The sequence below is a fragment of the Aulostomus chinensis genome, chromosome 16 (genome assembly GCF_037954235.1).
Source record: "Aulostomus chinensis isolate RoL2024-O1b breed Wild chromosome 16, RoL_Achi_v1.0, whole genome shotgun sequence".
In the NCBI taxonomy this organism is placed as follows: domain Eukaryota; kingdom Metazoa; phylum Chordata; class Actinopteri; order Syngnathiformes; family Aulostomidae; genus Aulostomus; species Aulostomus chinensis.
The window spans coordinates 15,766,832-15,794,327 of NC_141335.1; the positions used below are offsets into that span (position 1 = coordinate 15,766,832).

General features: G+C 45.3%; 1 protein-coding gene across 4 annotated transcripts in view; it reads right to left on the minus strand.

Annotated features, from left to right (window-relative positions):
- Window positions 1-395: 395 nt before the first annotated feature.
- cep68 (centrosomal protein 68) overlaps window positions 396-27,496 on the minus strand; it is a 30,527-nt gene continuing 3,426 nt past the window's right edge. The window contains exons 1-9 of one of the 4 annotated variants that reach the window (XM_086179976.1): window positions 26,914-27,211; window positions 22,217-22,488; window positions 20,356-20,624; window positions 17,806-18,666; window positions 15,268-15,391; window positions 14,934-15,130; window positions 14,597-14,719; window positions 954-1,050; window positions 396-871 (exon numbers count right to left, since the gene is read on the minus strand). In XM_086179976.1, coding sequence (XP_086036102.1) covers window positions 705-871; window positions 954-1,050; window positions 14,597-14,719; window positions 14,934-15,130; window positions 15,268-15,391; window positions 17,806-18,666; window positions 20,356-20,624; window positions 22,217-22,488; window positions 26,914-26,969 — 2,166 coding nt within the window. In that variant the 5' untranslated portion in view covers window positions 26,970-27,211 and the 3' untranslated portion in view covers window positions 396-704. Of the gene's footprint in view, window positions 872-953; window positions 1,051-14,596; window positions 14,720-14,933; window positions 15,131-15,267; window positions 15,392-17,805; window positions 18,667-20,355; window positions 20,630-22,216; window positions 24,610-26,913; window positions 27,212-27,496 lie in introns of those variants that run through there. The other 3 variants (XM_086179974.1, XM_086179975.1, XM_086179977.1) reach the window with 3 other exon arrangements.

The window sequence follows — 27,496 nt, forward strand, 5'->3', positions numbered from 1 at the left end:
TATATCTGTTGTCCTTCATTATCTCTGCCTTGCACTCCTGCTCTCTTTCCGCTCAACCGGTCAAAGCAGAAGGCCATCCCCATTGAGCCTGGATACGCTCAACATTCCTGCCTATTAAAAGGAAGGTTTTCATCACTGCTTTTGCCTGATGTGCTTGCTCATGGAGAATTGTTGGATGTAAATTCATTGAAGACCTGCTCTACTTGTGAAGTGTCATGAGATAACTTTTGTTGTGATTTGGTGCTATAAAAATAAAACTGACTTGACATAATGAATTAATTTGTGTATAAACTCCTTAATGTCACTAAATTTCCAAGCTACATAATAAAGCTTCTGACAGGGACATATTCACTCAAGAAACCCAAAACATCTTTTCACTGTAAATAAATCTGGCATTGATTACAGCTTTATTTTGCAAAAGAATAACAAGAGTTCTATTCGTCCCATTTTATGTGGTACCATATTACTGGACACAGTAATGATAATAATAACATTTTATTAGAAATGTGCTGAGTAACTGTGTGTGTGTGTGTGTGTGTGTGTGTGCGTGTGCGTGTGTGTGTATATGATGATGATGATGATGATGATCATGAGGTGAAGGCATGCCAAGTAATCAAGGTTGTCCTCATAGTGAATTCATGTCATCCAATTGCATTGGTACATTTCTACAGGTGTTGAGGAAAACATCTGATCCCAGCATAGGATCAGCTATGATGGTTTGCCTCCTCTGGCTCACTCTGGTGGTCTTCATTGGTCTGAGACACTGTGGTCAGACTGTCCATGGCTGACAGGATGGAGGAGAACAAGTGTTCCATGTGGGTCTCCAGCATCCATGACTGCCTACTGATCAACAGCAAGGTGTCGGCCAACACTGGAAAAGGAAAGAGGACACACAGCTGAAGACAACTCTTTCATGACCATATTGGACAATAATAATGGTGGTGATGTCTCACCCGGAGATGTGGCACCAATGCAGCTGAGCAGCAGCTGTCCGCTCTGCAGAACACTGGAGGTCAATGGCTGATGACTGCTAACGTCTCTCTGAAAACTCTGAAAACAAAACCATCACATCAGAGAGAGCAAGAGAACATGACCATTGTGCAATAGCATCAACATGACCATCACACGAGAGTGAGGAAGCATCAGTAGGAAGCATTATATGAGAAAGTGGCAAGATGACCATCAAGCCAGAGAGAGAACATATAAAAGTTATCACTATGCTGCAGTGATTTGGATGGAGGACAGACTACAGTCCCCACAGAAGCACCTCCCAGACTTGGTGCATACTTGGACAGCTTTTCCCCCATCGACCTGTCAGAATTAACTTCTGCAGTCACTTCCTCCAAGTCAGCCACTTGTCTGCTGGATCCCATCCCGACAAGCCTACTTATGGATGCCTTCCCTCTAGTCAACACGTCCATATTAAATCAAATTAATCTTTTCTTAGTCACAGGTTATGTGCCACAGGCCTTTAAGGTGGCTGTCATCAACCCTTTACTTAAAAAACCTTCTCTTGACCCAGATGTGTTAGCCAACTACAGGCCAATATCCAACCTCCCCTACATCTCCAAGATCCTTGAGAAGGTTGTCCTGGAGCAGTTACATGGACATCTGCACAGCAACGAGCTCTTTGAAGCCTTCCAGTCTGGATTCAGGGAACACCATAGCACTGAAACAGCACTGGTCAGAGTCTCTAATGATCTTCTTATAGCTTCAGACAGAGGTCTTGTCTCTGTGCTTGTCCTTTTGGACCTCAGTGCTGCATTTGACACCATCGACCACAGCATCCTGCTACAGAGACTAGACCATGACATTGGGATTAAAGGAACTGCCCTAAAATGGTTTAAGTCCTACTTATCAGATAGGTTTCAGTTTGTTCATGTTAATAATGACTATTCAGAGTACAGCAGAGTTACATATGGTGTACCACAGGGTTCAGTTTTAGGACCGATTCTCTTCACTCTTTACATGCTCCCATAAGGTGACATAATATGGAAGTACTCGATCAACTTCCACTGTTATGCGAACGACACACAACTTTACTTGTCGATGGAGCCAGACGACACAAGCCAGTTTACTCATCTGCAAGACTGCCTAAAAGACATTAAATCCTGGATGTCTTCTAACTTCTTAATGCTAAATTCAGATAAAACTGAGGTCATCGTGTTTGGACCGAAACACCTCAGGGACACACTCTTGAATCGGATCACTACTCTAGATGGCATCACCTTGACCACGAGTACAACTGCAAGGAACCTTGGGGTCATTTTTGACCAGGACCTTTCCTTCAGCTCCCACATAAAGCATGTGACTGGGACCGCCTTCTTCCATCTGCGAAGTATCGCTAAGATTAGGAATATCCTTTCCCAGAGTGATGCTGAGAAACTGGTGCATGCATTTATCACTTCTAGGCTGGACTACTGCAACTCTCTCTTGTCAGGATGTCCTAAATACTCTCTAAAGAGTCTCCAGCTGGTCCAGAACGCTGCAGCGAGGGTTTTGACGGGAGTTAAGAAGAGAGAACACATCTCTCCCACTTTAGCTTCTCTCCACTGGCTTCCTGTAGAATTTAGAATCGACTTCAAAATCCTTCTGCTGACTTATAAGAGCTAATTATTCCTTACTGTCCTACCAGAGCACTCCGCTCCCAGAATGCAGGTCTGTTAGTGACCCACAGTATCTCTAAAAACAGACTGGGAGGTAGAGCCTTTAGTTACCAGGCTCCTCTACTATGGAACCAGCTCTCTCCATGGGTCAGAGAGGCAGACACTTTAACTACGTTTAAGTCCAGGCTTAAGACTTTCCTTTATGACAGAGCCTTCAGTTAGGACTGGTTCAGGTAGCTCTGAACCATTGATAGCTATGCTGCAATAGGCTTAGACTGCTGGGGGACACATCAGGTTACATGGAGCCCTTCCCTCCTCTCCTCTCCTCTCCTCTCTCCTCCTCTCCTCCCCGCACATTTTTGGAACTGTCATTACCATTACTTGTTGCACCTTGCAGTTTGGCCTTGGTGTCTCGCAGTCTCTCTGTGTTTCCACAGGTCCACCAGAGCTCCAACCGCCGCCTGCATCAGCCCCCCACCCCCCCCTCTTATTCCATACTGTTACACCGGCCTGCGCTCCCCTTCCATGAACCATTCTGCCATCCAGTCCCCCATCAAGCTGGCTTGCTCTCCCTGCCTCCCCTTCCAGAAGTTTCCTTCTTCAACTGTTATTAACATTTCCATGTTTCCCACATTTTGTATTGTAAACTGTTTTCTTGTCTGTAACAACATCTACTGCACGTCTGTCCGTCCTGGGTGAGGGATCCCTCCTCTGTTGCTCACCCTGAGGTTTCTCAGATTTTTCCCTGTTAAAAGGGTTTTCTATGGAGTTTTTCCTCAGTCGATGTGAGGGTCTAAGGGCAGAGGATGTTGTTATGATGCCATGTGAAGCCCTTTGAGACAAACTGTTTGTGAAAACAGGCTATACAAATAAAATTGCCTTGCCTTGCCATTTACCACAGAAGTGTCACACGGACACCCAGTTTATAAAATTTGGCAAGACTGCAAATACAAGGGCTTTCATCAGTGGTTATAGGCTCAATCAACAATGTTTTATATATATTTATATGAATGAAAGGCGGTACGGTGGTGCAGTGGTTCACACTGTCGTCTCACAGCAAGAAGGTTCCGGGTTCAAGCTCCGGCTCAGGAATGGGGTCTTTCTGTGTGGAATTTGCATGTTCTCCCTGTGCTGTGTGGGTTCTCTCTGGGCACTCTGGCTTCCTTCCACAGTCCAAAGACATGCAAATGGGGACCAGGCTTGGATACATTAAATTAACAGTAGGTGTGGCTGTGAGAGCGAATGGTTGTCATTCTACATGTGTTGGCCCTGCGATGGACTGGCAACCCGTACAGGGTGTACCCTACCTCTAATCAGAAGGCAGCTGGGATAGACGCCAGCCCCCCTCCCCGCAAACCTTAACAGGATAAGCTATAGAAAATGGTTGGATGGATAGAAACGAAAATCTTCCAGATTACCACGTTAACAAAGCCATACAATCAGGGATCAGTGATAATTACTACCATTGTAAGCATGTTCATAGAAAAGGGGCAGAGCAAGCACTAGACAATCATCATCACGGTGTAGTGGAGAGCTGTGTAGTAACAGCTGTTATTCAACATAACAACTGAGTGTAAATCCATAATCCAAGGCTGCCACTGCTGCCAAAGAAGGAGAGACAGTGAGAACAAATATTCTGACCCTGGCCTTTACGCTAACTCTAACGGTTAGAAAATATATAGACATCTTTATGTTTTATTATCATGAAGTTTTAGCCTGATGTAGAATTGTACGAAAGTGTTGTGACCTTTATTCAGACCAAAGTAATGAAGTTTGTGAAGGATGTATCAGGCTGTGCTTACACTCCTAAGATAAGTGTTGGGGAATGGCCTTGGACAGTGAGGAGTCAGCGTCCCTACGCTCCCCCCGCACCTGTCCTTGATGGAAGAAGGAAGAACAAAGGCATAGTGGAAAGCCACTGAGAGGAGGAACTTTGCATATATATGTTTGAAAGACACTGAGACTGTTCAGTGCAGATGTAAACCTTTGCCTGTAATCCTTGCTTCAAGTAAAACTTTAATTGAGATCTCTGTCTCTGAGAATTTTATCTTGTGTGTTGGGAAATTTTGTGGTACGAACTAACAGCAAAAATACAGTCTTTAGCTTACAAAAATAATTTCCTGAGACTAACCCTGACCCTTGCCCTGTGTGCCAGTGACGATGAACAGTCTGTGGGATGGAGACTCCTTGGAGACCCTTCCACGTGCCACACATTCATATCAAATTGACGCTCCGTCTCATGCCCCAAAACAAAGTTTAGCAAATCCCAGTGCAGCAGAGGTCCATCAAGCACTCACAGCCATGCTCTGTTGAACCTAATATCAAAGTGACAGATTTTCTTCATTATCAAGTTGGTCATGTGGACTTTTAGCAAGTTATGGTAAAACTTTGTGCCAGGGGCATTTGTAATAGTGATACTCGCTACCCAGAGAACTAAAAGGAGATACGTTTTTTTCCCCTTTTACAAAACTAAAATCAGACCCTGAAAAGGTTGGATGTTGATAAAGCTATGCAGACATACTCAAATCCAGTCAAACACCTCAAAGATCAAATGTCTCAGCTTTGTATGCTCCAAGGTTGAGCATTATTTTTAAGTCTAGGCTTACTCACTGCTGAAAAGTTGTGATCATTACTACTCTATCAGCTACTAGAGTGACAGGATTGTGCTAATGCTAGCTAACTTAGGAGTGAATTTAATGTTACATAGGCCTACTGTTTTTGCTTCATAATGATTGTAATAGTGCATAGAAAGTAATAGCAGCAAGTCTATTTTTGAAGGACAGCGCATCAATTTACATAGACAGCTTGGGCCTAACAGAAAATTTCAAACATGAATGACTTGATCATGTCAAGTCAGTTTTATTTGTATAGCACCAAATCACAACAAAAGTTATCTCATGACACTCTACAAGTAGAGCGGGTCTAGCACCACACTCCTTCATTGAATTTACACCCAACAATTCTCCATGAGCAAGCACATTCTGCAACAGCGGTGACAAAAACCTTTTAACAGGCAGGAATATTGAGCAGATCCAGGCTCAATGTGAATGGCCATCTGCTTTGACCATTTGGGGGAAAGAGAGCAGGAAGGCGGGGCAGAGACAAGGACAGATAATGGAGAAAGCGAGATATACAGAAGAAAAGAGAGGGGCAAAAATAAAGAGGGAGAGCTAAAGGGGATGAAAAAATGGACAGACGGGGACATGAGCAGGTGATGTAAGGGTGGCAGCTAGAGCCTCTTAAGGTCTGTAGCCTCCCCCAGCAGTAGCATTAGTTAGGGATCTGGGAAGTGGGGTAGCACAAAGGCTCTGGAGAAGAAGACGAGTTGGTAGCACATATGAGTATTGGAGGACAGAGAGAAGGAGAGAGAAGCCCAGTGGACCATGGGAAATTCCCCGGCAGTCTAATGGTGTGTTCACACCAAAAGTGAAGAAAATTTTTTGCACGTTGAGATTACATATAAAGTCAATGTAAAGACGCAAATTTGCGTGTACTGTCACTGGGCAACACAAATGACATAAAATATGTGACACGAATGACACAAAATTTGCATATTTGCAGGTCCACTTAACCCCCCCCCCCCAAAAAAAACCCAGTCATCGGAACCTGCCAAGAAAGTGCAATTGGTGCATCTCTTGTATTGACATGTAAATAGATTGCATGCAAAAAGCTGGTGCATTAAGACTTTGAGTAGGAGCCATGAAAGATCCCTCACCAACAAAATGGACAAATGGAGGCTCCAGGCAGCTTCGGATAACTTCACCAGAGACTGCTGTGTTCTACTGCTTACTGAGACATGGCTACATTCATCCATCCTGGACCCGACTATCGAGCCGGCTACACAACACAGCGCCTCGACAGGACTAGGGACTCCAGCAAGACCAAAGGAGGAGGTACGTGTATGTACATCAACAACAACTGCTGCAACAACACAACGACGGTAGCCAGTCACTGATCCTCCGACCTGTAATATTTGACTGTGAAATGCAGACCATTCTACCTCCCTCGTGAGTTCACCGGAGTTATGCTAACTGCTGTTCACATACCATCGGATGCTAATGCTAGCTCAGCCCTTGGACGGATGCGGTACACATCACGGGTGATTTTAATCACATGGACCTAAAATCAGTGCTCCCAAAACTCCACCAACATGTCAAGTGTGCGACAAGAGGAGCCAATAACTGGATAAGGTTTACACCAACATCAAGCTGGGCTACAGGGCCAGACCTGCACCTCACTTAGGCAGTACTGACCACATCTCTCAACAACTTATCCCTGCATACACCCCCCCTCTGGAAATCCACCCCCCCCCCACCACCACCAGGACCATCAAAACGTGGCCAGATGGGGCTTCTCGGCAGCTGCAGGACTGTTTTGACAGCACTGACTGGGACATCTTTGAGGACGAAGACCTGGATGTATTCACAGACACTGTACTATTTTAGATCAAGAACTGTGCAGACACAGTGGAGAAATCCATCCGGGTCTATCCAATCAGAAACCCTGTTTGACCAGGGAGGTGAAGCAGCTGCTGAGGGAGAGAAACACCGCCTTCAAAGCTGGCGACAGGGCTCTCTATAGCACAGCCTTCGCCAACCTGAAGAGAGGCATCAGGAAGGCCAAGGAGGAATTCAGAAGGACGATTGACAATCATCTGGACAGCAACAACAGCAGGCAGGGATGGATTGCGGTCCAGCACCTCACCAACTACACACCTGGCATCAGAGCAGCTGAGGGTGATGCCGCGCTGGCAGAAGAACTGAATCTCTTCTTTGCCCGCTTCGAGTCTGCGCCACCAGGAGCAGTCACATCGCCACCAGCAGCCAGGAGCACCCCCTCCTTCATGGTAAGGGTGCACGAGGAGCAGGTGAGGTGTCAACCCATGCAAAGCAACAGGCCCTGATGGCGTCTCTGGAAGGGTGTTGAAAGACTACACAGACCAGCTTGCAGGGATTTTCACCAAAATCTTCAACCTGTCCCTGACTCAGTCTACAGTTCCATCCTGCCTGAAGACCTCCACTGTAGTCCCCCTACCCAAGAAATCCCCCACAACCAGCCTTAGCGACTAATGGCCTGTTGCACTCACACCAGTGGTGATGAAGTGCTTCGAAAAACTGGTTTGGAGTCACATCAGGACCTTCATAACCCCCAGCTCAGACCCATACCAATTTGCCTACAAGGCAAACAGGTCAACAGAGGATGCCGTGAATGCAGCACTCCACACAGCGCTGTCCCACTTGGAGAAATTGGGAAAGTATGCCTGCCTTCTCTTTGTGGACTAGAGTTCAACTTTCAACACTATCCTGCCCCATGTTCTCGTGAAGAAACTGCTGAATCTCGGGCTTCCTTACTCCACATGTAGCTGGATCAAGGACTTCCTATCAGACTGCCCACAGAAGATCAGGATTGGCCCCCACACCTCCACAGCTCTCACACTCAGCACCGGCTCCCCTCAAGGCTGCGTGCTGAGCCCCCTGCTCTTCACCCTCTACACCTTGGACTGCACACCTTCATCAAATACGCGGACGACACCACAGTGGTAGGCTGCATCAATGGAGGTGACGAATCTGCCTACCAAGATGAGGTGCAACAGCTGACTGTGTAATGTAGAGAAAACAACCTGCTTCTAAACACATCCAAAACAAAGGAGCTTATCATTGACATCAGGAAAAATAAAACAGACTTTCAGCCTATTCTCATTGGCGGAACCTGTGTGGAAAGGGTCAGTGACTTTTGCTTCCTCGGAGTCCATCTACAAGAGAGACTGACCTGGGACAAGAACACCACACAGTTGGTTTCTGGGGTGGAGCTTGGCGAAAGTGGTCACACTACTCCTCTATCCTCCTTCTGTCTTGTCTCTATATCGGTCTCAACTTCTATCTCAACTCGGCTGTGAACTCTCCACTTCATTCAACTATTAAATAACTATGTAATTGATCTGCTGGTCTCTCAACGCTATTGACATCATGATTTCGACAAGGAAATCAGGACCGGGGGAACCTGCCTGCCTGGACGGAACTCATCCTGTGGGCTATGTCTTCGATTCCTGGGGAAGCGGGTGTGTCGCGTGCTTGATGCCACTCTCCGTTGAGGATATTGAGGACCTCTACTTGTTTGGATTCATGGTTGTGGGACTTGGAGGTGCCCTCACATTCTGCAAAATTGGCAAGACAACGGCTGCCACCAAATCTGGATGTCCACACCTGCCCGTCACGATTAACTATGACAGGCAACAGCTGACTGTGTAAGTCCATGAACTGAAACGCAAAGTGGAAACCAACTCGGAGGAGTTGACCGCTCTGCGAAGAGGCTGATGTTGAAGACCAGAAAACTGTAAGAGAAGACAGATTGGAATGTGTGCTCCTCTGCCCCAAACCCAAACAAGGCAATCTTATCAGCTGCTGAAGGACATCGGTCCCATTGTTTATCCTCCAGGAGAATTCTGCGTTGGTGACCCAAAATTGCATGCACTCTCCCCCCTCCCTCTTGTGCTCCAGACCTCCCCCATCCTCTCCACCCTTCCCCCCACCCCATCCTGCCTTTGCCCTCTTCACCTCCTTGGGGTGGCAGCGCCGAGACCATGGCTGCAGCCTACCCCCCACCCCCACCCCAGAAACGATGGTGCGAAACTTGCTGCGATGCCTCACACTCACTCTGCCTCCATTCGGACAACGAACTGCTCAAGTTTAGCGTACATACACAATCAAATGTATATGTGCTTTGTCTAATTCTGATGTGTGCCATTATTACGGTCAACCAGTAATAATTGTGACGATTTGTGATAGCTATATCAGGCAATTGATTGTGTAATTTCATTTCGGCCTGGGCTCGTCCCTTGTGTGACAATAAACTGAGTCTGAGTCTAGTCAAGAGTAGGCATAGCAAAGGCTCCACTTTCTGAGAACCCTCAGGAAGAACAACATCAGCCAGAGACTGCTTGTGTCCTTGTACCGTTCCACTATGGAGAGCATCCTCACTAACTGCCTCTGTATGTAGTTTGCCAGTTGCACAGGGGCAAACAGGAAAGTGCTCCAGAGGGTCACCAAAATGGCTGAGAAGGTAATTGGGTGCCCTCTACCCACACTAGAGGACCTTCACGGCTCCTACTGCCTCAGGAGAGCCAACACCATCCTGAAGGACTCTTTCCACCCAGGACATTCATTGTTTGAACCACTGCTGTCAGGCAGATGGTACAGAGCCATTTAAACCAAGACAAACAGACTGAGATACAGTTTCTTCCCAACTGCTGTCAGAGCCAGAAATGCTTCCTCTGCGAAATAAGTGCAATATATCTATGCCATGCAACTGTCACTACCTCTTTTAAAATATCCTATGCCAATGCAATTTCACACAGTCTTTGCACCACACCTCTCTACCATGTAAACCATGTTTACGTATATGCCTTCCCTAGACTTCATAAGACTGTATATTGCACATTGTTTATCACTTTGTTTTTATATTGCTCTTATATTGTTTTTAATATTTACTGTATATATCATCTCTGCACTGGAAAGCCTGAAGCTTACCTTTTCGTTGTACTAGTTACAATGACAATAAAGTGAATCTGAATCATTGACCACCATATCCTTCTACAGAGACTGGAACATGTCATCCGGATTAAAGGAACTGCACGAACCTGGTTTAGGTCATATTTACTAGGTCGATCTTAGTTTGTACTCACTAATGATAATTCCTCTGAAACCACTAGTCAGTTATGGTGTTCCACAAGGGTCTGTGCTTGGACCAGTTCACTCTATATCTGCTTCCTCTAGGTCACATTATAAGGAAACACTCTAATTAATTTTCACTGTTATGCAGATGATACACAGCCGCACTTATCAATGCATCCACATGAAACAAATCAGCTGACTAAACTGGAGGCCTGTCGAAAGGAAATAAAAACATGGATGATAATTTCCTTTTATTAAACTCTGACAAAACTGAAGTTGTTCTGCTGGGCCCGAATCACCTTAAAAACACCCTATCTTATGAGACAGGTACCCTGGATGGCATTACCCAGGCCCCCAGCACTACCATAAAGAACCTAGGAGTTCTCTTTGATCAGGATCCGTTCTTTAACTCCCATATTAAGCAAATCTCAAGGATTGCTTTCTTTCATTTATGTAACATGGTTAAGATCAAGCATATCATAATCAGGATTAGGATCAGAATCAGAAATCCTTTATTTGTCCCTTGTGGGAAATTTTCGGATTGCAATGCTCCATTTCACAGTAAAAATAAATAAGGAGGAAGTACCCTATCGAAGATATAGATAAAAAAAGATAAATAGAAATGAAACACAATCTCAAAAATAGTAATATAAACAATATATAATGAAGAAAAATAGAAAATTAGAAAATTAAGAAGATAAGGCGGTATCTTTGTACATATTTACAGTTTTACACAAGTAATAGGATATTTGGTTTACTGCACAATTTTAACAAGAGAAACAACTCCATAAGATGGTCTGCATGTTAGAGGGAGGAGTTAACAATTTCCTGTGGCACTCAGTGGTGCAATGTGGAGGTATGAGTCTCTGACTGAAAGTACTTTTCCTGCTGGCAAGCATGTGATAAAGAGGGTTTGAAGTGTTGTCCAAAATGCTCCTAATCTTGGACAACATTCTCCTGTCTCAAAAAGATGCAGGAAAAACTAGTATATGCTTTTGTCAATTCCAGGCTGGATTACTGCAATTCCTTCCTATCAGGCTGTACCAATAAGGCCCAGTTGCTGCCTGTGTGTTGACGAGAACTGGTAGAAGAGACCATGTGTCTCCTGTACTGGCCTCTCTGCATTGGGTCCCTGTCAGCTTCCTAGGAGCTTTCAGGTATCAAGCTCCCCTCCTGTAGAACTGTCTCCCAGTTTCAGTCCAGGATGCAGACACCCTCTCTACCTTTAAGAGCAAACTTAAGACCTTCCTTTTTGATCAGGCTTATAGTTAGGGCTGCTTAGGCTAGCCCTTAGATATACTGCTACAGGCTTAGGCTGCTGGGGGATCTCCCATGGTGCACTGGGCTTTTCTGTCCTCCTCTCTGTCCTCCTGTATGTGTCATACATAAATCATACTCATATGTGTTATTAACTTGTCTTCTTCTCTGGAGCCTTCGGGCTCCCCGCATCCCAGATCCCAGGTGCTGCTGGAGGAGGCTACAGACCTGAAGAGGCTCAAGCTGCCACCCGCAGCCCCACCAGCTCACGTCACCATCTGTCCATCAGTCGCTTCCCTTTTTCTCTCTTTATTTCTGTTCCTCTCTTTTTATTTCTGTATATCTGTTGTCTTCCATTATCTGTCTTTGTCTCTGCCCCGCACTCCTGCTCTCTTTCCACTCAACTGGTCAAAGCAAAAGGCCATCCCCATTGAGCCTGGATACGCTCAACATTCCTGCCTGTTAAAAGGAAGGTTTTCATCACTGCTGTTGCAGGATGTGCTTGCTCATGGAGAATTGCTGGGTGTAAATTCATTTAAGGAGTGTGGCAGTAGACCTGAAGTGGCATGGTGGTGCAGTGGTTAGCACTGTTGCCTCACAGCAAGAGGGTTCTGGGTTTGAGTCCCGGCTCGGGCATGGGATCTTTCTGTGTGGACTTTGCATGTTCTTCCTGTGCCTGTGTGGGTTCTCTCCGGGTACTCCGGCCTCCTCCCACAGTCAAAAGACATGCAAATGGGGACTAGGCTAATTGGATACTCTAAATCAGGGATCCCCAAACTTTTTTCTGCGAGGGCGACATAACTTTACCCTTCTCTGATGGGGGGCCGGGGTCAGTTTGTAACAGAAAAAGTGTGGCAATCATGGGGTTGCCTCAACATAAAAATGCATTGTTTTCCAGAAAGCAACAACCAAATAACCCTCTCTGGGTTCTTCACAGAAAAAAAGTCAGGAAATATATAATGACACTACCAAATAACCCTCTCTGGGTTCGGGTCTAGGATTTTTTTCTGGGGGTTGCCAGATAGGGGCACAGACTGCAGAGGGGTGGAATAGAATGTCACGCTCTATGCGTGTATGAAATAGTTACTAACTGACTGTGTGTTCACACCAAACAGCAATGTGAATTTTTGCGTTGCTTTATTCGCAAATATAAACATATTGATCCAGCGATCAAATTCGCACCAATAAAGTGACGTGAAAATTCGCGTTGCGTTTGGTGTGAACATTAGGGCTGCAACTAATGACTATTTTAATAGTCGACTAGTCACTGACTATTGAAACAAATAGTCAACTAATCGGATAATTATAAATTTTTTCTTAAATTTAGCATGAAGTTGATTTAATTATGTGGCAAATGATAATAAACAAGAAAGATGGGTACAGTGAAAAATACATCTTTTTTTGACCATTCATTAATTTAAAACACGTTTGTCAGGCACAGTCTGGCATAACGCTAGAGCTCTCTTTTATAGTGAAAATATGCTTATAAAATGTACAATGTGTGTCATAAAAACCGTATTGGCTTGAATGTTACTTGAATCTCACCGAGGCGAGTCAGACTCCATTTCGTTCAACTGCCTGACGGGCTTCTTTAAATGTTTGTGCATCACCGCCATGATACGCACGGTCTGCTTTGCAACCTTTGCAAGTAGTCTTTTTATTCGCCGCATTCAGGCTAAAATGCCACCAAACTTTCGAAGTTTTGGTACGCGTACCTGATGTTGATGCCGCGTTCCTGTATGTTACCGCTCAGAGACAGAGATGCCATTGTGCATGAGCGACTCTCGGCAGAGATTATAATCAAGTGAGATGCCTCACTCTGTCAGAAAAACGCATGTGGCGACAATAGTCGACAATGGAATTCATTGTCGACTACTTCTATTATCGATTTTTGTCGACAACGTCGACTAATGATTGCAGCCCTAGTGAACACACCTTAATAGTTAATAATGAAAATAGTTCATAGCTAGTTATCAATTTTATTATCAAATACAAATACACATATGGAAAAAAAATCAAAATGCGTCTCTGCTATTGTTCAGGGGGCCGGGCCAAATGTGGAGGCGGGCCGTATCTGGCCCGTGGGCCGTAGTTTGGGGACCACTGCTCTAAATTGACCGTAGGTATGACTGTGAGTGTGAATGGTTGTCTGTCTATATGTGTTGGCCCTGCGATGGACTGGTGACCTGTCCAGGGTGTACCCCGCCCGAAAGCCACTGGGATAGGCTCCAGCCCCCCCGCGACCCTTAATCAGGATAAGCGGAAGAAATGGAGACATGGATGAATGGATGGTAATAGACCTGTTTACTTGTGAAGTGTCATAAGATAACTTTTGTTGTGATTTGGCGCTATACAAATAAAATTGACTTGAATTTACTTGTTGGTCATATTATCATTTGTTGAGTAATTGTGGGGATTATTAATGAATGGGTCACATGAATATGGGCGGACACTCAGAAGGTAATAAAGGTACCTGTTTACCTGTGTATATGTGAGTGAATGTTGGGACTGAGTGTTAATTCTACTACTACTATGACTACTACTTTTTTTGCATACAACTGGGGTAATTCTTTTCCTGAATGAATGATAGAAGTGCATTTTTGAATCTCAGCAATTTTTTTTTAATTTGATAGAAAGGGGCCCAACCCCAACCTCTCAGAATGACTTTTAGTTTGTTCCCTGAAGTTGCTTCACCTTAAGACAATATTTTTCTGGGGAGTGCAGTTAGTGGTTATGGGAAAGAAATGTTTGTTCTTAAAGCTTTATAGACTTAGCAAAGGTAATTAAGGGAGGAGGGCTTTCGCAAAGGGTCGATCATCAAAGGCTAAATGGTGACAACATTGTCCGCGAAACATGATTGGTAAGTCCTATCTTAGCTTTCAGTTAGTTAGGTTTGCAGTGATACTTACCATGGTAATATACACCAATGAAAAGTCAACCAACTTCATAGTATAGCAAACCACAGGTTGGGCCTGAAGTGACCTCCATAACACTCTAATCCTGCTGGTGGACTGGCTAATTGCAGGACAAGATTGACATCTTCTTGTGTCACTCAGCTCTTACCTGATATTCAGCCAGCAACATCTTCACACTGTTGATGTCTTTAGTGGGCAGAGCTAGCAGTTCCATCTTCTCTGAAACTGTATAAAGCCACTGGATGAGGTGCTCCAGGTGTGAACCAAATACCTTAAACACACACGATTTATGACTGTATTATGTAAGAAAACTGTCTTCCTGTCAGTCAATCAAGTGGTTAGCAGGAGCAAAAGTTTCTGAATTTGATAATGGTGACTTGATTTAATCTTTTTGGAGGGACAAATTAAAAAAAAAAAAAATCAATGTATTATCTTATACTGTTAGTATGAAAATGTGTTTGGGCTCTTTGTGACTTTGTCCCTACCTGGACATGCTGCATCAGAGAGTAGCATTGCTCCAGGTCTTTCTGGCTGCGTGTCTGGCGGCCCTGCAGGCCAAGGCCACATAGCTGCTCCACCAGTGCTTCCACCTCTCTCAGACATGACTGACTCACTCCTCCTCCGATTGAGTCCATCCAGGCTGGAGGCCCACTCCTCATTGCCTCAGAGTCCCCACTTGCAGCTGACGGCAAACAGAATTCACAGTACTGGCTGCACTTAGGAGTTCTTTGGTAGAGAGTAGTCCCAGTGATAAGAAATGCAATCAGGGTGGAGGCAGACATCTCCACATATGGACACTGACATCATGACAACTTGTACCTGTCTTTTCTCGGCCTCCATGGTCTTGACTGACCTGCTCATGCTTTTTAGGCAGAGTGATGGAAGAGAGGATGGAGGTAGGGCCTTGATCCAGAGACCCCCAGCTGGCTGTGACCTCCCTCACCTGCACACAGCGACAAAACTCATCTCCAGAGGCAGCCAGCATTACAACTGTCCCTCTAGATTTGGAAAGGTGTTGTTTGCCCAATGGTTTTGCTGGCAAACAACACCTTTCCAACCCTGGAGGGTTTGCTGGTCACTGCACACCTTGTGACTGAGTACTGGACATCTAGCAAAGCAAGCAAAGCAGCAACTCTGGAAATGGGAATGAATGTTTCACTTCCTAAGGGGCCTTGTGATGCTGCAGCATGCTGAGTTAGGGGCAATAAGGCAGAGGAGACAGATGAAGAAGCATGACTTAGGAGTTGCCTTGGTTGGCATTGGCCACCCTAGGTGCTACCCATAATCCTAAACTATGATTGGCCTTCTGCCCTGTCTGAGGTGGGGCATACATTTTGTCTTTCGACTTCCACTGAAGGACAAAACAACTTCCAGTTGGATTGCTGTTTTTAATCTGTTTTATCTGCACTACCAAGTGAAATAAGTTATGACAAAACACCACGTTTACTTTTAAATATGCAACAACTGATATAAGAAGACTGGACGGCATAATCATCTGTCAGCAGTTTGGACATGGGAAGACGATATGCGGAAGTAGCCATCTGTAACTTATGGGGACATCTTGACTCAGTTCATCCTATCTATGTGAATCTAGTCAATTTTCCAAATAAAACCAAACAGACAGAAAAGGACACAATATAACCATATACTCTACGTGCATGTCTTAGAAATGTATAAACCAAGAGACAAAAACAATTCAGCACAATCTGAGCAAGTTACAACATAGCTGAAACGGCCGACTATACTGCTGTGCATTTAAAATTTTGGACAATTTTGTCAAGCACACATTTTGCGCAAAAAGGCTTTTTTAATTTTGCAATTGAGACTTTGACATTTTTTGTTCTTATGTATGTAGTCTACATTCTGTAATATATATTTTTTTAATAATGAGATTTGAAAGATTTACATTACATGGTGGGCTGCACGGTGGTGCAGTGGTTAGCATTGTGGCCTCACAGCAAGAGGGTTCCGGGTTCGAGTCCCGGCGGGACTCTTTCTGTGTGGAGTTTGCATGTTCTCCCCGTGCCTGCGTGGGTTCTCTCCGGGTACTCTGGCTTCCTCCCACCGTCCAAAGACATGCAATTTGGGGACTAGGCTGCTTGGATTCTCTAAATTGATTGTTCATCTCTGTATGTTGGCCCTGCGATGGACTGGCGACCTGTCCAGGGTGAACCCCGCCTCTCGCCCGTAGATGCTGGGATAGGCTCCAACCCCCCCCCCCCCCCCCCCGGGCCTTACTACGGAAGACGACGATGGATGGACATTACATGGTGCTAGTGCTATGTTGTAATTGGTAGGTCTATTCATACTTTAAATACAGGAGTATATTTGTATTGTCAGTGAATTAGGTAAATATGGGTAGTGAAGACAAAAAATGGTAAATTAATGCGATGCTGATGTGTGTGTGCACACATTTTCCTGTGTGTGCACACTCACACTCTTAAGCTTGGTTTATGCTTCTGCGTCGCGGCGACGGCGTAGACCGTACGCCGTCATTGAGCATTCGAAGTTCTGCGTCGAGGGAACGCGTTGCTCTGCAATTCACCGCCAAGCCGCAAAGGGGGGGGGGGGGGGGTATGGCTGTGTCTTTGTATGGTTTCGGGGGGCTCTTGTCGGATTCCAAAACAAAACTATTTACAACAGAAAGTCCAGTGCTTTTCTTTGAACGACTGTTTGCTTTCATGAATCAAACTGTAAACTTTGAACATGACAAACATGACTTCTTGTGTCCATTTTCTTCCGGAGACATACATTTGTCGCGGAGGTTCTTCCACCTCTTCATGTATTCAGCAACCTCCTCTGAGCGGACCAATCACAGTCCTTAACGTTCATGTCACGTCATGACGCGTCGACGTGATGCGTAGTCAGCATTTTTTGGAGGTGCACGTCAGGCTACGGTGTAGGGTCCGCGTAGGGGTCGGCGTCAACGGCGTAGGTACACCGTTGCCGCGACGCAGAAGCATAAACCAGGCTTTACTTACTGCCACCTCTTCATAAGTCAGTGCCCTGACAGGGCAGCCCCTGTTTAAAAAAAAAAGTCTGGTCACACTCCTGTCAATGGATGTGCTATTTGTCTAGGGGTACTGGCAGCCCCACCAGGCCAATTACTATTGCTTATTGTTAATTATATACAATCAAAGTAACCATATGGTAATAAAAAAAGCAATAAACACCAATAAATAAATTAATTAATTAAATGCATATATCAAAACAATTTTATGGATTTGATGGGCTCACACTGCTGCATCAAATTTGCACCTGAGTCAGGTCAGCTTAAGAGTAGCAGAACATTGAGACAACAGCACTCAGAGTAGCATGCTGAAAGTAGATGTGTGTCTAAGTGTCAAAAGCACTGACCTGCCTGGACAGCTGCTGCAGCTCCTCCAGCTGATCTGGTAAGGGCTGGAATTCTGGATCTACAATGCTACATCCACACCTATATGGAGTGATTAGCCTGCTGGAGCAGAAAAAAGCAGCACAGGTGGAGGAAGTGCTGGCAGGCTGACGATGATGATGACCTCCATCCCTGTAATGGTTCTTTTCATCTTTGTCCATACTGCCATCCAAACTGTCAAGGGACCAACCAGCAGGGTATGTGGGGGAGGTGGGTTGGGGAGTCCCCCTTTCTCTGCTATACAGGCTGCTGGAGCTGAAGAAGTGGTCCATTTCAATACCAGAGTCCTGCAGGGTCATGTCTGTCTGGAGGAGGGAGTCCTTCTTGAGCTGCCCTGGGCTTAGAGGGTAGGTGTAGTCCATCAGTTCTTGATACTCTCTGTTGGGGTCCCAGCCAGCACCTTGCCTGTCTGGTGATGGAGGCAAAGATTTGGGGATGGCACAGGCCCAGTACTTCGCCTGATGGGACAACTGTCCAAATGAACATGAATGAGATTTGTTCTTTCCAATCTCAGTTTGACCCCGCCTGCTGGATGATGAGAAAGGAGTGCAGGTGGGATTAAGGACTGCAGATGAGAGTTGCGGTCTCAGAGGAGAGTTTAGTCTCTGGGCCTCCAGGATGGAACTGGAGGGGCTCCTTTGAATTGATCTGCTACAAGGGACGGATGCTCCCTCAGAGCATTGCTGATGGGCCAGGGGGCCCCTGACGGTTGAGACAGTCAAGGGGATAGCTGAGGCAGGTAGCAGATAGCTGCAGCTGTCAGGAAACAATCCCTCTCTTGATCTAGTCCACAACGTAACGTTGGTATGGTGTTGATCTTCTGTCTGAAGAAATGAAAATGACCATGTCTGTTAAAGCAGCAGCACCTCATATTATCAAAAAATTGGACAACCCTCACATCCACCAAACCAGTTGTCACCACATTAATTTAGTCCAAAATCACCACGAGATGAAGTTTGTGTCTGTGGGCACCAGATACTAAGGTGTCAAGCAGGCTACTTCTTGTCATAACTTCAATTGGGTCAATAAGTTATTTTGCTTTTTTTTCCTTGAATTTCCAGATTTTATTACGCCAAATGGATCAAATTCTGATGGTGAAATGAGTCCTTTCATGGGGTTTTCAGCTAAAGCTAAGGTGAACTTCATACCCATGCGGTTTAGAGACAGGACCTGACTGCCATTAGCCCTGTGTGTTCTTGACTTTTGGCTGCATAAATTTAATAAAGATTTGTCTGATAGACGATGGCACGATGGTGCAGTGGTTAGCACTGTTTCCTCATAGCAAGAAGGCGAGAAGGGTTTGAGCCCCAGCTCAGGAATGATATCTTTCTGTGTGGAGTTTGTATGTTCTCTCTGTGCCAATGTGGGCTCTCTCCGAGTACTCCCAGAGTCCAAAGACATGCAAATGGGGACTGGGCTAATTGGATACTTGAAACCGGCCCCATAGCTGTGGCTGTGAGTGTGAATGATTGTCTGTCAATATATGTTGGCTCTGAGATGGATTAGCTACCTGTACAGGGTGCATCCCAACTCTCCTCTGAAGGCAGCTGGGATAGGCTTCACACCCCCACCCCCCGCAACCCTTCCAGATTAACACTTTGACAAAGCCATACAATCAGGGATCAGTCATAATCAGTCCCATTGTGAGCATGTTGATAGAAAAGGGGCAGACCAAGCCCTAGACAATCACTATCACGGTGTAGTGGAGAGCCGTGTAGTAACAGCTGTTACTCAACGTAACAACTGAGCGTAAATCCAAGGCTGCCACTGCTGCCAAAGAAGGAGAGACAGTGAGAACAAATATTCAGTCTTTTAATATCACTGTTCCTCATTTAAACATTAGGAGACCTGATCAGAATCACCATTGATTGACAGATCATGAATGGTGTGGACAAATGTGTATAAAAACAACTTGAGTCATTCTTTCAGCTAATTTGGTGACTTAATACATAACCCTGACCCTGGCCCTCCCCCTAAACCTGGCCCTGGCCCTTACCCTAACTCTAACCCTGACCCTTGCCCTGTGTGCCAGTGAAGATTAATAATCTGTGGGATGGAGACTGTGATAAAGCACTTTGGCTATGTCTGCTAACACTGACTGACAATCATCCTCTCCACTGAGGACCCCTAACGTTCACAGAGATGATGTCAGGAGGGGACTCCTTGGAGGAAAGTTGCTGGGATAGGCTTCAGCCCCCCGCAACCCATAACAGGTTAAGCAGAAGAAAATAGATGGATGGATGGATTTCTGATAGACTTTATTGTCTTTGTCCTCTTCCTATTTCTGCTTTTGCACTTCAAAATTCTCCAGACAAGTTAAATCTATTTATCTGGATATGTCATGTAACACATGCACGTAAGTTTAAATCGTTTACCCAGACCTAAAAAGGTAAATATTTGACATGTGTGAGTGGAAAAACAGTGCAATAGTGCCCGATTGCTGGCCCAAACTTTTGGTTTAAAGATGTGGTGCAGGAACCCATGATGCAGTGATTCTGCTGTAGGGTACTCACCTCCAAATCCGTCGTCCTCTTCAAAATGGATGCGTGTGGCTCAGCACAGAACAGAGGCTTCCTCGTCACATACTGGCGCTCATTCAGATAGCTCGAGGTGGGTGCCATGGTAACAGTTTTCCGGGGCCCTCCCTTGTCCCTTTCTTGTACACCATCTGGTGCAGTGGGACCAAGGTGTTCTCTAGTGTCTTTTAACTCTGGGAGATGCATCTTCAGTAAATGGCTGCATCCAGGAGCTTCCATCAGACAAAAAAGGAAGTAGGAAGGTCCTGTCCTTTTGGAGAGTCCACATGAACATAATGAATTAGAAACTCAGTGTGATAAAACAAGAAGCAAAATTTTTGACCTTGAATGTGTTATTTGCCCTTTTGGTTTAGGTTTCAGCTGCAGAACCTATGTTGCTGAGGCAGGGAGCCCTGGAAGGCCATAAGACTGCAGCATATATGGATATTTACAGAAACCTGGACAGTTAAGAGACCCAGAATATTGGGAGCCTCTATGTGAAGGAACTGCTGACTTGTCACTGGTTGACACACACAAGGCACATTTCTTTGTAGACATCTGTATATTGTTAAAAAAAAACAGAACTTTTGAGCACAGCCAGTGTGAGCTTCAGATGCTGGTAGGTACCAGGAACTTTTAAAAAGTTTAACAGATGCCATGTCACGACACAAAGAAACCAGTAGGAAAACCTCCTCACAGACAGACATAGTAAGTTGCTCAGTCCTTCATTATGCTTTGTGTTAAAGAACCCACTTGTGTTGCTGGGCAAATTAGTTTTTCTGGGGTACAGGAATGTGTGAGGTTATTCATTTTTGCATTGGTTTGGGTTGTACCCAGCAGGAGGTATGTGATCAGAGCAGGAAGACAGCTCAGCACATTCGGTTTCCATTGTATTTGATCAATTGGACATTATCATTCCTCATTCTTTCCACAGGAGATGTGTGATCACATGGAAGAAAATAATGTTTATTTCATTCAAAAAAATGTCAACAGGTATTTTCTAAAGCAAAAGATCAAATCTGTGATTTTAAATTCAATTCATTTCACATTGGTAAGAATATTGGCACAGTCTCCTCCTTGACTTACCACCTTATTTTTGGTGGAGGAGTTTGTGTATTACAATGATCCTAGGAGCTGAGTTATCATGGGCTTTTATGCCCCTGGTAAGGTTAGCCAAGACAAATAGGTCCTCGGGAAGGGACCAGACAGAGAGTAGCTCAAAAGACCCCAATGACGACACATAACTTGGGTCCAAGTTTTCCCTTGCCCGGATGGGGGTCACTGAGGCCCCCTTTGCTAGTAAACCGTGATAAAAGGTAGCTTATTTTGTTTATTGTTTTGGCCAGGTATTGTGAATACAATACAGAGTATTGTTAAATGATTGTGTGGAATAAATTGTGTCTGTACGTTTTGGTAAACGTTAGTCTCCTTCATTTTATGTTCCTGCCTTTGTTCCCCCTAGACTGAAGCATAACATTCCGAGTGGGCCATGTTCTGTATCTCCATTGTCAAGGTGGCTGCAAGGTGGTCGGTGCCTGTTGTAGTGATGATCCTGGAACCTATTGGTGGGCACTGGTAGTGAGGAATGGATGCCATCAAGCTGAAGAAGGAGCCATATTGGGCCTTTTTTGGCACATGGGACTCCAGAGACAGCTGACAGGTACCAGGAGGCCAAGCAGTGTTTGGCTTTAGCGGTTGCCGAGGCAAAAACTCAGACATGGGAGGAGTTTGGTAAGGCCATTGAGAACGACTTCCGGATGACTTCAAAGACCACATTCCGGACCACCATCTTCCATCTTAGGAGGGGGAAGCAGTATACTGTCAACACCGTTTATGGTGTGGGTGGTGTGCTACTGACCTTTACTCAGGATGTTGTGGATCAGTTGAGGGAATACTTCAAAGGACTCCTTAATCCTTCCAACACGTTTTTCAATGAGGAAGCACTGCCTAGGGGCTTTATGGTGGGCTCTCCTCTCTCTGGGGCTGAGGTTGCCAAGGTGGTCAAAAAGCTCCTTGGTGGCAGGGCCCTGGGGGTGGATGAGATCCTGGAGTTCCTCAGAGCCCTGGATGCTGTAGGGCTGTTTTGTTTGACAAATCTCTGCAGCATCGCATAGACATCGGGGGCAGTGCCTGTGGATAGGCAGACCGGGGTGGTAGTTCCCCTTTTTAAGGGGGACCAGAGGGTGTGTTCCAACTATCATGGGATCACACTCCTCAGCCTTGTCAATTGTCGAGTCTCTTCCGCCTGACAAGTTAACTACAATGTCGGTGTTGGTTGTAACCTCAATCGACATTGAAGGTTACACTAAAACTAAGGCAGATGTGCTGGCAAGCCACTGCAGCAGATGTGACATTGTCTGTTTGCAGGAAACCCACCTGGGTCTTACAAACAACTGGCCCATACTCCCAAGTATGAAACTGGTAGTGTGTTGTTCTGGCACCTCTCCTCTTTGATGTGTAAACCAACGACCAACCCCTACGAGAAGGATGCCGCAGGTTCATCTATGCAGATGACCTAGCCATGGCAACACAACAATGCACGTTCCCAGAAGTTGGGGCAACACTTGAACAAGGCCTAGCAGTTACGTCAGCATATGATTTGCAAAACCACCTGTGACCAAACCCCGGGAAAACCCAAATCTGCTGCGTCCATCTTAAGAACAGGGAGGCCTAACAGGAGCTAGATGTTACCTGGGATGGAATAAAGCTTGAGAACCATCAGCACCCAGTCTATCTGGGAGTCACTTTAGACTGTAACCTCAGCTTCAAAGAACACATCCAGAAGACAAGAGCAAAGTTCTCCACCAGGAACAGCCTCGTACGCCAACAGACCAAGTCAAAGTGGGGGCTCACCAGGGCACACTACACACAACTGCACTAGCTTTTTGCTTTTCTGCTGCAGAATGTGCCTGGCAAACATGGAGCAGGTCATGCAATGCTCAGAAACTAGACCCCATCCTCAATGAGACCTGCAGGACAGTGACCAGGTACCTAAAGACTACCCTGTTCACTATCTCTGTGCCCTCTCAGGCATTGCCCCCTTGACAACCATAGATCAGCCACCACACAAGCCAAGCACAAAAAGCAGGCTTAAGACAACTGGCACCAACTTTATGAGCACTCTGCCACCCAAAAATGTCTTTCTTCCAGGAAAACTGTCCTGGACACCATCAAAGCCTTGGAGACCACACCAACTGCTGTCAAGACCACTGAATGGTAGAGGCAATGGAGCAGCCTTGGCAGCCGGATGGATGATGGCAGGCAAGAGGCATCATCCCTGACGAATGCCTCCCTACCGACCATGACTAACCTTGGGCTGCCTGGAAAACCCTGAACTGCCAGCGCGTCAGAGAGGGGTAGTCCAAGGCATCCACGAAGAGGTGGAAGCTAGCAACGTTGGACTTGTGTACATGTGCAGAACTCCAAATCATGAAGCACATCATGAATTGCAGCCAGACCCCACAATAGAAGAAGATTCCTCAGCCTTCCTGGTAAGGTCTATGCAGGGGTTCTGGAGAGGAGGGTTTGTCCGATAGTTGAACCTCACATCCAGGAGGAGCAGTGTGGTTTTCATCCGGGTCGTGGAACTGTAGACCAGCTCTACACTCTTGGAAGGGTCCTCAAGGGTGCATGGAAGTTTGCCCCACCAGTCTATATGTGTTTTGTAGACTTGGAGAAGGTATTTGGGTGTGTCTGTCAGGGAACCCTGTGGGGACTGCTCTGAAAGTATGGGGTATCGGACCATCTGATTTGGGTGGTTCGCTCCCTTTATCACTGGTGTCAAGAGCTTGGTCCACATTGCTGGCAGTAAGTCGGACTCATTTCCATTTCCTACCCTCCACTATGGTCATGAGCTTTGGGTAATAACCAAAAGGACAAGATCGTAGGAACAAGTGGCCGAAATGAGTTTGCTCCGGAGGGTGGCTGGGTTCTTCCTTAAAGATAGGGTGAGAAGCTCCGCCATCTGAGAGGAGCTTGGACTAGAGTCCCTGCTCCATCACATCGAGAGGAGTCAGATGAGGTGGTTTGGGGCCCTGGTCAAGATGCCTCCCAGACACCTCCCTGGTGAGGTGTTTAGGGCATGTCCAAAAGATAGTAGGCATCGGGGAAATCCCAGGACAGGCTGGAGAGACCATGTCTCTTGGCTGGCCTGGGAATGCCTCAGGATCCACCGTGAAGAGATGGACAAAGTAGCTGGGGAGAGGAAAGTCTCGGTCTCTCCACTTTGGCTGCTGCCCCCGCGACCCAAACCTGGATAAGCAGAAGAAAATGGATGGATGGATGGATTTTGGCCTAGTATTGCATAGATTGTGAGCTGCCATCAAGGGGTTACAGGGTGATTAGCATTTATGTGTGTGCTGGTGTTAGGATCATTGAGCAACATTGGCTTGGTGCCAGTAAAAAGACACTAGTCCAACCTGACTGAACTCATTAAGGCTCAGCTGCCGCAGCTCACCTGACCCATGGGACCACGCCAAAATTACAGCTTGAAATTCTTTGAAGTCTGTCTGCATGGACCATTACTGACACCATCAGGTGTTATAGATCCTATTTCAGAACCTAAAGCCACCCTTAAATTTTAAGTCAGCTCCTCAAAAACAAAAAGTGTAGAATAAAAATGTTACATTTCTAATGATACCACTCTTATTTTTCTACTCCAAATAGAACCAGATATTCTCCACTACATATAGGATGTCACAAATATGTGAAAAAAAGGTATCTAAGTTTGCAGTCAATATTGAGACCATCCATCCATTTTCTTCCATTTATCCTGTCAAGAGTCGCGGGGGGGCTGGAGCCTAACCAAGCACTTTCGGGCGAGAGGCGAGGTACACCCTGGACAGTCCATCGCAGGGCCAAAATACATAGACAGACAACCATTCACACTCACAGTCATACCTACGGTCAATTTAGAGTATCCAATTAGCCTAGCCCCCATTTACATGTCTTTGGACTGTGGGAGGAAGCCAGAGTACCCGGAGAGAACCCACGCAGGTACGTGGAGAACATGCAAACTCCACACAGAAACATTCCGGGCTTCTTCTGTGAGGTGACAGAGCTAACCACTGCACCATAATGCCACCTCCATATTGAGACATTATTAATATTCACTTATCATTAAAAAACAATTCAAATTCTCTGTTTTTCTAGGTATACCATACTTGGAGTGTCCCAAGTAAATCCGAAAATCTCTGGACACAATGGCTGTCATTTATCATCGAGGGAAGGCAAGGCAAGGCAATTATATTTGTATAGCCTGTTTTCACAAACAGTTTGTCTCAAAGGGCTTTACATGGCATCATAACAACATCCTCTGCCCTTAGACCCTCACATCGACTGAGGAAAAAATCCATAGAAAACCCTTTTAACAGGGAAAAATCTGAGAAACCTCAGGGTGAGCAACAGAGGAGGGATACCTCACCCAGGATGGACAGACGTGCAATAGATGTTGTTACAGAGAAGAAAACAGTTTACAATACAAAATGTGGGAAACATGGAAATGTTAATAACAGCTGAAGAAGGAAGCTTCTGGTAGGGGAGGCAGGGAGAGCAAGAGAGAAGAAGCTAAAGTGGGAAGAAACTGGAATATATCTGAACACAGGAGTTACATAAGTCACATCTTGAGGCAACAACCTATGGGAGCATGTCCAGGGTGTACCCTGCCATTTGCTTGAAGTCAGGTGGGATGGGCTCCGCCCCCAGCAACCCTTAAGGGATAAGCAGTATAGAAAATGGATGGATGGATGGAACCTATGGGAACAAGAGAAACACTGCCAGACTTGTGATAAATGTTTGGGGAACCATCATAAGTCCATCATGCCAGGGCACATTCACTTCACGGAGCAGCCATCTTAAGCAATATGCTGTCTGAAAGGAAATGGAGGAATTAAAAGAGGGAACTACTCAATATCAGGCAGGTGGTCATAATGTTATAGCTGACCAGTCTATGTTTAAAGGTGCAATTTGTGTAGAATGGAACTTTTTTTTTTTATTTTAAAAAGCAAAAAAAAAAATCCCAATCCTGATCAACAGAGAAGAAACTGCTTTAGTGCAGAGATATAGACTGCTAAACACTCAGGTACGGCCCATACCTTCTAACAATACAGTTTCCACCATTAGATCGCAATACTGATTCACTTTAGCATCTGGTATGCCACAGCCAGCTGAATGAAGAAGTTAAGCTGGGTGGAGGGAGCCACTTCTACTTCTACAAGCTACAAGTTACTGGGTAGTTAGATATAGCAAGTGTATGTTGCTAACATAAACACAATGGAGGCTTGTGGAAAATGGCCTTCATCAGATTTGAAATCAAAGCCTCTCCTAAAAAACAAACAAACAAGGACCATTGCCAAGAAGAGGTACAATGTGAAACCAGGGAAGAAAAGGGTAAATACTGGCATGACTTTTCCACGTTGGAAACAGCTCTTGGCTGCGTAAACCGTGAATCTGATGCTGTACTTCCCTGGTTCCTTTTGGACTGGTAGGTAACAATGAATGTTGGCCATGTATTTATATCTGTTTAATGTGTAACATGTAATATTAACAGAAACTTACTGGAGGACTAGACAGGAACAGCTGATGCCATTATGCAGGCTCTCCGTCGAGTGCATACATCAAAATTGGGTGCAATACTTCCCCCTATATCTCTGGAGCAGCTGGTCGCCGTTTACAATTCATAACTTTACTGTTTCTAGTCCACATGCCTCTGCAACTTCAAGTTCCTCTCAAGAACAAATCAGCTAAATTAATGTATCTATGCTGGGATGGTATGGTTAAGCCAGGGCACACACACAAAAAAAAAACAGGTGGAAAGAAAGATGGAAGATTGGGTAAATGCTACTTCTTTCAGGGGGCTAACCTTTGTAATTTTGGTTGTAATAACAGCCGTGTTGCTTCCTGTCCACTAGCCACCAGAGATGGCTGACAAGCATCCTCTTCACTCTTCCAGCTCTCTCTCTCAAATATGAAAATTGGTTATTTATTTATTTAATTAATTCAATCGTACGCAGCAAGTCTCTGAAACTTGCTTTACTCCAAAATAAATAACACAATAATTCTCTATTATGCTCCTCTCTAAGCAAGGCCCAGGCCTATATCAGCTGTCACTCATGAGCTAATATTGTAAATAAATTGTATT